Raw genomic sequence first — 12,498 nt, forward strand, 5'->3', positions numbered from 1 at the left:
CTAAAAGTCGTAGTCCTAATCTTATCATATAATATGATTCAATCTAAAATTCATAGTTCTAATCTTATTATATACCTTTGACTAAGGCCATCAACATTGTTCAATGTATTTTATAGGTGCAACAAAAAGATTAAAATACAAAGAGATTGTGGAAATGGCAGTCAAAACAAATTGAAACACATGGTACAATACACTTATAGTTTTGCTTACTATCTTTTATGCAGTATTACTATGCATTACATATTCATGGCGTCCTTATCTGGCAAAAGGTTTATTGCCTTAATTCAACATAAGTAAACTTTATTATTGATAGTTGTTGCTATTACACTAATATTCCACTTTTTATACTTTTACTGCACAAAATATACATACACCTATTAGAAACTGTATGTATAGTGTGGATGTTCATATTTTTAAAATTTTGTTTTATATGCAGTTATTTTTATCTCAAATTTGTATTAAGGTTATGTATATAATGTAATAAAATTGTTTTAGTTTATTTGCCTATATAGTTTTTTGTTTGTTTCATTCATATAAAACTTGAAAATATATATTGTATCATAAACAAAATATTTATATTTGAGTTTTTCCTCCAGAACCCAACCCTAAACTAGATCTTTGTGTTTAGTCCATTCCATATATTTAATTTTCATATGAGTTTCCTTTTTATACAAATAATTTAGATATGTATTTACAAAGCTATATTAGGAGTGTGCAAACAACAAGTTTTTTTAAAAGAAAATGACTTTTTACAATCTTCTTTTAAACTTTTTTAGCAAGTAATAGTACAAAAGTAATGCATGATGAAAAATTAAATAATATGTAATATATATAATATATATAATAAATAATATATAATATATATAATATATTATATATTATTAGTAATATATATAATATATTAAATAAAATGATTGTTACTACTTTTCTGGAAATTTTAAATTAGATGTAGTAAATATATTTTTGTTACATCCATGACTAAATAATTTTTTAAATTCAAGTAAATCATAGCAAGTAGGAGAAAATTTATCAAATATAATTGCCGTGTATGGCTTTACATTAAGACATGCTTGAAACCGCAAATATTAACAAACAGCTGAATTTCTTGTAATTATTCAAAGCCTTATACTCAGTTTTATAAAACAATAGTTTTATAAATTGTTGGTGTAATTTTAAGTTGTTTTTTTGTATTTTTTTGTTTTTTATTATTGCTAAAACATTAGTTACTTAAATGTCAAATTGTTATTCAAAATTGGTGGCTTAAAAATCAGATAAAAAGTCAAAAATCTATTTTTCCTCTATGTAACTAAGTAAAGCATCTTGTTGCTATGCAATATATGCATCCATACCAAATAGAAACCAAATTTATTGTCAACATTGGAACTACAATTCTCAAATTATTGTATATAAAAAATATAAATTTTCTATATGTGACATGTTATTAATTTTGTTCAGTAAAGATGAACTCTATCTCACAGTTAAATGATGTTGCTATTGGTGCTATTGTTATTTTTAGTACTTTAGTATTTATATTTAGAATTTAGTTATTTTTGTGTTTTGTAGTTTATTCATTAGTTTTTTGTAAGTAAAAGTATTTTTGTTTGAAAAAAATAATAATAGTAAAAATATTTCTAAACTTTTGACCACGTTTGAATGATGTAGAGTCTTGCTAAAATATTCATTCTTTATTCTCTCCAAACTCATATTAAAGTTTGTATTATTTCAGTATTTCTTTGTAAACTTTATGACATCAAATGACAAATGTGATATAAATTGATATATGCTGATTGAGAGCTACCATTTTGTTAATTAAGATTTAGTATTTGATACAGAAAATTAATAAATAACACACTACTTTTCTTTGTATTACAATTTTTGTCCAACAAACATTTTACTTTAAGGTAATGATAAAATTATAATTATTGCTGAATATAACAATTTTCCACATTTCCACTTTCAATTTATTGACATTGTTCTTTACCATGTCAGGATTAACAAAATTACATTTCAAATTTTATTTTGCTTTTAAATATTTATTTTTTTTAAAGTCAAATTTTTAAAGCAACCCTTTTAAATCTTCAAAAAATCTGCTAAAAAGAATTAAAAACATTTTGTAGGGTAACTTTGGATTTTATTTATTTAAACAAATATTGATTGAAATTAGAGATTTATATTAATATTAATTTTTGATGATCATTTGTTAGTCATTTAATGTTTTTTTATTTTTTGTGAAAACTTTTGTGAAAACTTAAACTTAAATTTTATATTAAAAACTTAATTTACTAACTAAATTAGAGATGTCAGGAGTAGTGATTTTTAAACAGTTTTGTTCAATATCCAAATAAAGATATTTGCATATCTTATTTGGATATTGAACAAAACTGCACTGAATGCAAAATCTTAACAAATTTATAAGATATTGAACAAAATATCAGGATAATTAACAAAACAGCACAACATTATATGTAATATATCTCAGCGCAACAATATACATAATAATTTTTGCAATACCATTTTTACAAAGAAATTGCATAAAAATAAGAAACTCAAAAAAAATTTCTCTATATTTTAAATTTCTTAAATATGATTCTAATAACACTGTGTATTGCATCAATTTATGTAAATTACCATGTCCAGCTCAGAAAAAAATTTTTCTATAATTTAAATGTTGCTGCTGTCTTTAAAAAATTAAGTAATGTAAAACTCACTTTTTAAAAAAAAAAAAAATGAGTTTAGCATTTTTTAACAAGAAAAATATATTTTACTATAACTTACCACCTGCAGATTTCAAGTATCAAGTATGACATTTATTTGTTAAAATAAAAAAGAAAAAATAGTTGAATAAATTAATGAATAAAAAATAGTTAAATGAAATCCATTTTTATGTCTTTCTTTTTTTTACAATCTGGTATTCGACTGAACAGTTTGCAATATTGGGACAAATACAAAATAGTCACCAAATATTCATGAAATCTCTACTTATAATTATTAAAAATTATTTATAGATTATAAATTATTTGTGATTATTATTGCATACTTAACAGTGCAAGGATTCCAAACCCTGTGCCAGCAAGCATCATGGCACCCTTGGATCAACTTGTGAGAATCTGCTACTATTCTACAGCATAAAATTTTAGACTTTAGAACTAACTAAATTTTTCTAAAATCTTTAATATTAGAAATATATAAAGTTAATAAATATATAAAGCTAATAGTTCTCTTTTTTTTTTTAAATGAAGACAAAATTAAAAAAATTTTAAAAAAATCATTTTTTGGTATTTATATCATTGTTTTTTAACATAACTTTAATAGGATCAAAATACAGATCGCAATTCAACAATGAGAATTTTTTTGATTATTTGCTAACAGTATTATTGCCATACTCTTCTATTTATAAAACACTGGCTGATATAATGCCAAATATCGCATTGACAGTTTGATGTTTAATGTTATATCTTTTTATAATTTTTTTTCTTTGATGTGTGTTTTTAACTTACTTTTTATATCATTTTGTAAACATATTTCTTTGTGCTTGTAATTTGAACAGTAATTTTATAAATAATTTATTTTTTAACTTTTTTCCTTGTTAATTTATAAACGTCTAGGAATTAATAGATGGTGCTTGTCACACTGCCAATATTGCAAAATGCGCTTTAGAAAACAAAAAAATTAGGAATGCCAGTTATAGCGGATTCATGTTAAGGAAATTCAGAAAATTTCTGCAACTGCTGCCAGGGGCTTCAGTACATACATTGACTAAATAGAAAGAACATGCCAAAAGCTAAAGATTTTAAATTGCAACTAAGAGTTTAGGTTAGAGTAGAAATCTTTTTCTTTCATTATTCTTCCTTACCTTCTTTTTCTGAAAAAAGCGGAATAAAAGTGAGCAAAAATGGTAAATGTATATTTATATATGCTATAGTGGATAAGTTGGCACTTGCATTATGAATTATGCAATGTCTTACGAAAATGGTTATGTTGCAGTATATATAGTAAAAGGATCGGATACAGGATACACAAAGTACTGCTGCTTCATATGCTCATGGGACAGCAGAGAAGAAGCAAAACTACATCAATAAGAACTGACTAATCAGAGACAAAAAACAGCCAGGAAATAAAAATACTCTACATCAAATCTAATAAACAGACGATTGTATTGATAGTTTATAATTTATAAATCAAAACTAATATTTTTTACAAAACAATCACAAAACTATTTAGTTCTTGTGTGGCTTGTGGTCAAATGCACATTTTCTAATGCTGCTTTATAACGGGTGATGCGGAAGTTATCGGACAAAATAAAAACGTCAATAACTTATTTATAAATAAAAAAACTAACTACTATTATATTTTTTTTAAATAAAGCATTTATCTTTTAATAAAAATATATTATTTTTTATATGAAAAAACACCACCATCTGCAATTGATCTCAATTTTGCTCTGACACCTTTCATATGCGACTGTAAAAAATTTAAATCAATTTCTTGTAGTTTTAGTTTAATGCGATCAATCAATACTTGCTCTGTTGAAGCTTGCCAATCTCCCTCGTAAACCTTCTGTGCCAAATGTCCCCAAAAATTTTCAATTGGTCGTGCTTGAGGCACATTTTTGGGGGATTGGATTCTTTATCAACATAATAGACATATTGGTCCATCCAATTTAGAGAATCTTTAGAATAATGAGAACTTGCTAAATCTGGCCAAAATAAATATTTAAAGTCTCCATGACACTTGTGATTAAATGGAAGAAGTCGTTTTTCTAAACATTCATTAATATAGATTGATGAATTGATTGGTACAGCCTTGGAAGTGCGAAACAATGGCTCGGACATACCACGGTCAGATATGGCTATCCACATCAATAATTTTTTTGGAAATTTCTCTTTTCCTATAAAACGAACACTTTCTGGGCATGTCTTTTTGTTGTTTGTGTAGTATCCAGAATTTCCAGGCATGTTGTCCCCTGCAAAACAAAAGTATTTTTCGTCATCGATGACTAGAAGCGATTTTGTGTTATAGAGTTGGTTAACTAGTTTCCTGCTTCTTTTCTTTGCCTTTATTTGTTGTTCTATAGTGTATTTTGGAGTCTTTTCACATTTTCTATATTTAATATATTTATTTTTTTTAACTGACGACCAATTGTCGATTGATTTACACCGAATTTAATACCTATTTTTCTCTGACTAGCCCCTTTTTGATTGTTGACAAGTCTCGTTAATTCGGCTTTCTATTCTCTAGTCCAGGATGTCGGACGACCAGGGTGCTTTCTATCAGAAAACGATTGAACAGTTTCAAGTCTTTTTAGGTTATCATATATTGTACTTCTAGCAAATCCTTCCTTTTCAAAATGATTTACGGTTTATTTTTTTTAATATTAGGTTTATTTACAAAAAACATTTTTAGTTGTTTTCGAAAAGATTCTCGTTCAGCTGCATTTAACCTCATTTTAAATAATTGTGTTTCAAATAATAAAGTTTATATTTTATAGAACATTTATGCCTACGCATAAAACCGCAAAAACTAATTATGCTCAAATAATGAAATTAGGATTTGTCTGATAACTTCCGTATCACCCGTTAATTTCAATAGAATTTAATTTGCTAATACAAGTTTTATGCTTTAGTTAGAAATAAACCAAAAACTCATTTTCAACAAATCGAAATTTACCAAGTCAATGATTTTTAAGGCCTGTTTACACTGAAAGTTTTTGTTTTTATCTGTCACTGAAATAATTATTTTCCAATTTTCAAGGCCAATTTTTACTGATTTTTTTTTTCTTTTTTTGAGATAAAAAATATGTTCTTAGTTATGTACAACAAATTCAAGTAACAATAAAATAATAGCTTTAATCTCTGAAATCAACAACATTTCAGAAAAATAAATTCACATTTTATGTCTGTGCTCATCAAAATCATTTTGAAAACTACTATTGTTAATTACTTAATAATAATGTAATTAACTCTTGTGTACATTTACTTCATATTAGGACAATTGCTTTATAAATCACTAATATAAAAATTACTGTTACATAAAACCAAACTTTTACTAAATTTAAAAATATCCTATTATTTAAAAAAAAGCCCAAACACACAATTAATAATTTTACATTTATCAATAAATTATTCATTAACTTATTGCAGTTTATGGCAAAAACTTTTAAGAAAATAAATAAGAAGATTTTCAAAAAATGAAAAAAAAAGTGACTAAGTACAGTTTAAAGAAAAAATTTTCTTAGTTAAGTATAGTGGCCAAGTTATGCAGTAATGATGTAGTGGTAGAGCACTTGCCTCATAAGTGAGAAGTTCCAAGTTTAAACCCCATCATGTCTCTGGTAGTACCCCCACTCAACTTGTTTATCTGCACAGCAGCTTTGTTTGTCAGGGCTTTGGAGTTTTATAAAGTTGAGAGAGAGTTGTAATCACAACTAAAGAACCCCTAAGTTTACCTCCTCAAATGTGGTGATCTTCACAGCCTTGGGGAGGTGATCTTCACAGCCTTGGGGGGAGGGGGGGTTGAATTGAAATAAAAAAAAGTTCAGTAATTATATTAATAAAATAATATAATAAATATTTTTAACAAAAAAAACATTAAAGTAAGAACTTTAATCATTTATAAAAAAAGTATTTTTTTCATAAAAGATTTTTATTTTTGCCACCAGTAAAACGAAATTAATCAAAAATAATATTAGATAAATTAATTAAAAAAAAAACAAGTGAAAAAAGGCCACATTACATATAAGTTGAACAAATGAACAAAAAATTTTGTTGCAATTTAAAACTAAATGCTTTAATTTTTTTGGCAAGTGCTTTTTTATGCGCTCGCTAAAGTTTTTGCGGGTGTGTGGGCAAGCGCAAAAAGACTTGACCACAAAAGCGCTAGTTAAACAGAGAAGATAATACTAACCTACCATGAATTGTCCAGAAGACATTGAATGGTCTTCAAATTATTCAATTTATTTTTTTAATTTAAATCAAATATTTAATTTCAAACTTATTTAAAAATTTCAATTTCAAAATAATAAAATAATAATAAAATAGAAATTAAAAACAAATAAATAATTAAAAAAATAAAATAAAAAAGATAAAATTACTTTAAGTGTTTAATGACTCATATTATTGATGACAACTATTATATGTATATGACAATGTATATGACAATATATATAATGATAATTATTATATTTGCTCAAGAAATAAAAAAATTAAAAAACATTTTAACTTTATATTTCCTCTTTGAAATTATGTAAATCTATTAAAATCTATGTTAATCTATTAATTATACAAATCTGTTAAAATGATATAAACTTGATTAAACTTACTTGGTTTCGATCTAGTCCACACAGTATCTCTTTCTCGCCATGCTTTTGAAAGGTCAGTATAATAAATGCAATATATATATTAATAATTATACAAGTAAATATCACAATAAAAATTACAAAGTATATTGCTATGTAAGGTTTGCTATTTTCCAATGGTCCAATATTTATACCCATTGAATTTATTGTTTTGTACATGAGGCTAAAAATATAAAAAACAAATGATAAAGACATCACATACAATATTATTTTCTATATGTACATTTTTACTTACTCTGGCCAATTATCCTCAGTTGAGCATATATAAAGTGTGAACAATGCAACAATAATGTTGTCAAAATTTGAATCTTGGTTTTTCCAAGCTCGACTCTCTGACTAAATAAAAGATAAATACTGCAATATTAATAGTAATAATAACAATAGAACAATAATAATAATGACAATAAAAATAACAGCAATATTAATAACAATATATTTATTAGCGATACATTGATAAAAAATTTTATTTATTATATACAAATTAAAATCAGTAAGTACTGACTTAAATCTTGTAGAATATATGTAGTAGTAATATAATAATATGGTTTAATATATATAAAATATATATTAAATATATATTAAATATATATTTAATATATATTAAAATTTACAGACTAACAGTTTAGAGTTTAGACAGGCATGCACGTAAAGAAAATCTTGGTCAAAACACTTTTTTGGATTCAAATCATTATTTCAAAAAACTAAATTCTGCAGAATAAAATAGTACTATTATATTCTAATGATGACACATGAAACTTTTAGTAGTAAAAATTATGTAGTTATTTGTATTTAATCTTGTCAAAAAATCAATTATATATATATATATAACAAGAATCTTGTTAAATATAAACAAATGTACTTGAAGGCTTATTTGTAACAAGAATCAAAAATTGTTTTTCTACTGTAATGTTCTACCAAGTATTTGTATTTCTACAACTTATTTTTATTTTTTAAGTCTCCTAGAAAGTACTTCATAAATAGTTTCATAAGTATATAAGTTTCATAAGTTTTTCTTAGAAAGTACTTTATAAATAGTTTTATCATAACTTAGGAAATTTATTAATTTTTTTACATAGTATTCTTTTTGACATTTCCCAACGTATGATGACAGACTTGATGATGACAACATATGATGACACACTTGATGATGAACACTTGATGATGAACACTTGATGATGAACACTTGATGATGAACACTTGATGATGAACACTTGATGATGACAATTTATGATGACACACTTGATGATGAAAAAATATGGTGATACACTTGATGATGACAACTTATGATGACACACTTGATGATGACTTTTAAATAACAAAAACAAAAAGATGAGTAGTTAAAAAAGATTTCAAAGTTGCATGCTTTCTTTTCCACTGCTAGCACATAAGCTGTTTCAAACGCAAAAAAGCAAGAACAAATAAAGTTTTAGCCTGACATACATGTAAAATGATGAATCTGACTTACATGTAAGGTAATGAACCTGAACTTGATACTATAAGGAATGTGAAGATTTTCCATTATTTAGTGAACTTTATTCAAGTGAATTAGATTTCTGACAAAGTGATATTTTCAAAAATTTAAGAGATTATTTTTCAACTAAAGTTTTGAATGTCAATAGTTAAATAGTAACTTTTTAAACTCTGTAGAAACAGCAAAAATTATGTTCAAGCAGATTTTTGCTGTACAAGCAGAATTTTGTTTTAGCAGTCCGTGGTTTACTTTAATTACACAACCGAATCTCTTGTTTTTGGAGCAAAAAATTAGAAGGGTAACTTTTCAAAACATAAATATATTGTACAGCATGATTGGCCACACTTACCAGGTTCAAAACTATAATTTTTAGACAGATTTTTGTTTATGAAAGTGTGTTTAAAATATAAATTTTGTTTGACAAATATGACAAAAGTCTGATAAATTAAAAATTTTCCTTTGCCTGATGATGTTTTTAAAAAAACTTACACTGATGAAATAAGAGAATATTATATTGTACTTTATTCATCAATAAAAAATTGCAATAACTTTATTAAACAATAAAATATTAAAATTTGTAATGACTTTATCAACTTAAAAATGTACCTCGTATTATGTGTATGTATATATTTCTCAAAAATAGCATCTCAATAATGTTAACAAAATATAAAGTGATAAACAAAAACCTAACAATAAAGGAAGAATATAGATTAAAGGTATAATAATTCAACTGTATAATTTAGCATTAAATACTTCAATTCAGTTCAACTTGATCGATTAGTTCAACTAATTCAGCTTCAATCTTTTTCTTTATCCACATTATCCTTTACACTGCTCTTTAGAATTTCATCAGAAAATTGTTTTTGTTCATTGTTAAAATATTTGTAACAACTTTTTTACTGATTTACAAATTTTACACCAATAACTTGATGTTTATCACATAAGAATGAAGAAACACAATCATTTAATCTAAGTACCCGTTCTGCAGCAAATCGATCACAAAGAGTTGAGTCTCTTATAAGCAAAATGGAAGTAGGATAGGGTGGGGTAATCTGAGCTTACCTTTACCTATTTCTGACTTTGAGTTGAAAAAAATGTTTATTATTAGTATTACTAGAGGTAATAGTTTTTAGCTGTAATCTTGGAGATTTAGGGCTATACCATTCAGGTGATTGATTGAGAAAGTCAATACCTGTTATTCTTCTTTCCATTTTGCTTTTACTTAATGGTGAGATACCTGTACCACGAAATCTTGTTATAGCATTTGCTGGAGAGAAAGTCTCTGACACCATTGCTTCAATAATCCGTAAAAGTTTTCTTATCAATATTTTTGTGTTGTGTTTTTCTTGCAAACTGCTTTAAAATTTTTCTCCACTCATTCTTGAATGGTCCGAAGACAGCCACATCTAACAGTTGTAATGCAAGTGAGCAATTTGGCAGAAGACAAACAATTTGGATATGGTTGTCCATGGCCGCTTTTATGGTACCATATGTTAAATAACTGTCATGACCATCATAAAGCAAGAGTATTGGTTTTTAATCTTGCTCAACAAATGGTATAAAGTAATCGATAAACCTAAACAAAGAAATTATCTACTTCTATTGAATCATTTGTACTGTCTTCAAGAACAACAAAGGCTATTTAGTGTAAATACTAATAAAAATTAGAAAAGAAAAAAAAAGTTGAAAGAAAAAAGTGAAAATTATAAAGTCAAGTAAAATACCAGTTTTGAAATAGAAAGTCTTGCATCCATCCACTTGCTGTTGCCCCAAAAGCACATCCTGGTGGTCCATTTTCTATCCATTTAGAATACAGATAGCCTTCTCTCTTAAATACGGTAGTGGTACAGTGGTAGAGCGCTCGCTTCATAAGCAAGAGGTTCCGAGTTTGATCCCCACCGCGTTGCTGGTAGTACCACGCTTAACTTGTTCCTCCACGCAGCGGCCTTCTTTGTCAAGGTTCATGTTTCGGAGTTATAGAGTTGAGAGAGGGTGAATTAACAAAAAAAAGCAATAATAGGTGGAAGATATCTTCCATATGCAAATACACAGAACAGCACAGAGTACATCTAACAAATATTTATCTAAAGACATAAAAACTGTACCCATAAATAATTCTGTACCCAAAAATAAATCTTTTCAGCAAACTAGCAGGAGCATTTCAACAACTCCTAAAAGTAAAAACTAAGTATCTGCCCAAATATTTTGCTCTTATCAGGATCTTAAAAAACACCTACCTTATCTAATCTGATAATCTTCTAGTATTCTAAGATCCCTTTATCTGACACCATGCAAAAGTTCTCTCAGAAAGTTTGCTGAATCCAACAAATATTATGAAGACTGTTAAGGTTTATAGTTATTCTAGATTATGTATAGTTATTCTAAGGTTAGAATATTCTGCTGCAAATATCTGTTATGAAACGGCTATTCCCAACACGCTAGTTTGTACACCCCAACAAAACATATGCTTTGCAAAAGAATTATTGTATTAAAATGTCTGTTTTATTAAAAAAAGTTTTATAAAACATCCAAAAAATAAGAAAAATACAGGCACGGATTTACATATACCAGTTAAGCTACTTAGCTTTGTAATAGAATACATTGACTACACAAATCATCTAATGAGTTTGTATGAGACAAGGTTTTGACATTAAAAAAATAATTTAGTTTTTAAGGAAAGTATTTAATGAAACGCTGTATTAATTCACAGATGACACTTTATGATAGGCTGACTGATAAGGTTTATCAGCCAGCTATATATAAGTATTAGTACAAATACTAAATCACTTAGTGAACCAAGATCACTTTTTTTTTTTTTTGTTAATTCAAAATGTTAATTCACCTCCCCAAGGCCCAGAAGGCCACTACAGACTAGGAGGCTACTTACATGTGGTTATAACCCCCTCTCAACTCTATAACTCCAAAACACGAAACTTGACAAACAAGGCCACTGTGTGGAGAAACAAGTTAAGCGCGGTATTACAAGGAATGTGGTGGGGATCGAACTTGAAACCTCTTGCTTATGAAGTTAGCGCTCTACCACTACACCACTACCACTTAGTGAACCAAGATCTCTTAGCGAACCGAGTATAAATAATAAGTTAATAGTATTATTACAATAATGAGTATACAGCTAGTTGAAACAAATTTGGTTTACTGCATAACCTAAAAAATACTAAGTATTACAAATAATACTAGCAAACTTCAAGAAGAACCAAAAGAAATTGTAAAAGACCAAGCAGTATAGTAACAAATTTTGAGGAACTATTTGCTTGCATGAGTACATTAAATGTATTAACCAGGGTTGCTCAAAAACCTTTTTTTTTTAAAAAAAAAAACAAAATCCATGGGTTTTTTAAAAAACAAAACAAAAAAACCACGGCTTTTTTGATTTAAGTTCCTTTTTTTTTAAAAAAAAAAAAAAGCCATGTTTTGTCAACTTTTTCAATTAAAAAAAGCATTAGTCATTTTACTTGAGCAAACTATATTTTCTATTAACATTACTGCTGTAATTCATCAACTAATACATCATTAAACTTTTACGAAAATTAGTTCTTCATTGGTTATCTAGAAAATCGATCGGTTTCACAGAAAACCCAAAGGTTTTACAGCATATCCAAAAAATGATTTGGTTTTTCGCAAGAGAAACAAAAATAAATTGGTTTTTCAACAA

At 26.6% G+C, this 12,498-nt stretch overlaps 1 protein-coding gene across 1 annotated transcript in view; it reads right to left on the reverse strand.

The window, feature by feature from the left end:
• The window catches only part of LOC105848388 (voltage-dependent R-type calcium channel subunit alpha-1E), a 170,233-nt gene that overhangs the window by 57,964 nt on the left and 99,771 nt on the right, over positions 1-12,498 (reverse strand). Inside the window, exons 26-27 of the mRNA XM_065798166.1 lie at positions 7,590-7,690; positions 7,319-7,517 (exon numbers count right to left, since the gene is read on the reverse strand). Of these exons, the coding sequence (XP_065654238.1) occupies positions 7,319-7,517; positions 7,590-7,690 (300 nt within the window). The remainder of the gene's footprint in view (positions 1-7,318; positions 7,518-7,589; positions 7,691-12,498) is intronic.

Source organism: Hydra vulgaris, chromosome 05 (assembly GCF_038396675.1).
Source record: "Hydra vulgaris chromosome 05, alternate assembly HydraT2T_AEP".
Taxonomy (NCBI): domain Eukaryota; kingdom Metazoa; phylum Cnidaria; class Hydrozoa; order Anthoathecata; family Hydridae; genus Hydra; species Hydra vulgaris.